Source organism: Ceratina calcarata, unplaced genomic scaffold (genome assembly GCF_001652005.2).
Source record: "Ceratina calcarata isolate Rehan_Ccalc_2016 unplaced genomic scaffold, ASM165200v1 scaffold3099, whole genome shotgun sequence".
NCBI lineage: Eukaryota > Metazoa > Arthropoda > Insecta > Hymenoptera > Apidae > Ceratina > Ceratina calcarata.
The window spans coordinates 1-1,317 of record NW_017153550.1 but is presented as its reverse complement, the minus strand read 5'-3'; the positions used below and the strand labels follow the sequence as shown (position 1 = coordinate 1,317).

At 39.5% G+C, this 1,317-nt stretch overlaps 1 protein-coding gene across 1 annotated transcript in view; it reads right to left on the bottom strand.

Moving 5' to 3' along the window:
* Window positions 1-1,124, bottom strand: part of LOC108624406 (trichohyalin-like) — a gene marked incomplete at its 3' end in the record, with an annotated part of 2,880 nt that extends 1,756 nt beyond the window's left edge. The window contains exon 1 of the mRNA XM_018023670.1: window positions 132-1,124. Within this exon, the coding sequence (XP_017879159.1) occupies window positions 132-1,124 (993 nt within the window). The remainder of the gene's footprint in view (window positions 1-131) is intronic.
* Window positions 1,125-1,317: the final 193 nt, after the last annotated feature.

The window sequence follows — 1,317 nt, the reverse complement described above, 5'->3', positions numbered from 1 at the left end:
TCCCCTTTCTTGACTCTCTTTATCTATAAAAAATCCTCTCTCCGCTTTGTTTCACTCTCCCTTTCTATCTCCCCTTTTTCTTCGTTCCATCTATACCATTTGTTTAGTATTTTTATCTTTCTATATCCCACCTTCGCCTCTCTCCCCTCATTTATTTCCTCTCTTGCTTTTTCTCTTAACAATTTTTGAACTCTTCTTTCTTCTTGCGTCATATCATGGTCAATGTATATCCTTTTCCCACGTAGTTTGCCCTTTTTCTTCATCACTTCCTGCTTTGCCTCCCAGTTTTCCATTTCTACGATCGATACTTTCGCTATCTCCCCTCCTCCTATGATTTCTATGCCCACTATTCCTTCCTTCACCCCAAATTCTTCCATCAAAAATTGTCTGGTTTTTTCCTTCGCCTCCCTTTTAGGTACTTCTAACCCTCTAATAACAATCTTGTTTTTCTTCTCTCTCCTCTCTCTTTCCTCCAGCTTCCTGTGTATTCTCTTCACTTCATTCCATGCCTCTTTTGATCTTTCCATTTCCTTTTCCTCTTTTCTTTTATCTCTTTCATTTATCTTCTCCTCTATTTTTTCCATAACTTCCTCCACCACTTCCTCTTTCTCCTCTTTTCTCCTGTGTCTTTCCTTATTCTGCACCTCCTTCATCTGTTCCAGCATCTCCTCTATTTTCTTTCCCATCTCTTCTTCCTTTTTCTTCCATCTCTCCTCCATAGCTTCAATTCTTCTTGCCAACCCCTTCATTTCCTTTCTTACTTCTTTCTCTAATAACTCCCTGCCCTGTACTATCTCTATCTTTAAACTTTCCACTATTCTACCTACAATATCTTGACTCATATCCAACTGTTCCTCTGTCTCTTGTTCCTTCTTCTTCTCCCTATTCTGCGGTGTTGACTTTTGATCTTTCTTCTTCATTGTTCTCTCCTCCGAATCTGTGGAACTCTCTACCTCCTCTTCCTCTGAGTCATTTTTCCACATTTCCGTTATTTTTCTATTTTCTAGCCGCTCTCTGTCTCTACTCTCCTCCTGCGTCGGTCTTCCCCTCTTCCTTTTCTCCGCCCGTGGTGTATCTTCTAATTTCGTTTCTTTATCTTTATTCTCTATCTTTCCACTCATCATCGCTGCCGAAATTTGACTTCTACTTAGTTCTTACACTAATACGCTGTTGCGCTATCCTAACCTAACCTCCTTCCCTTTTTCCTATTCTAAATTATTCTAACACTTATCCCTACTAAACTAATTCTACTCTATGCTATCATATACCGTTCACACTGTCTTTTCTCCCCGATTTATTCTATTATCCACTTCTTTC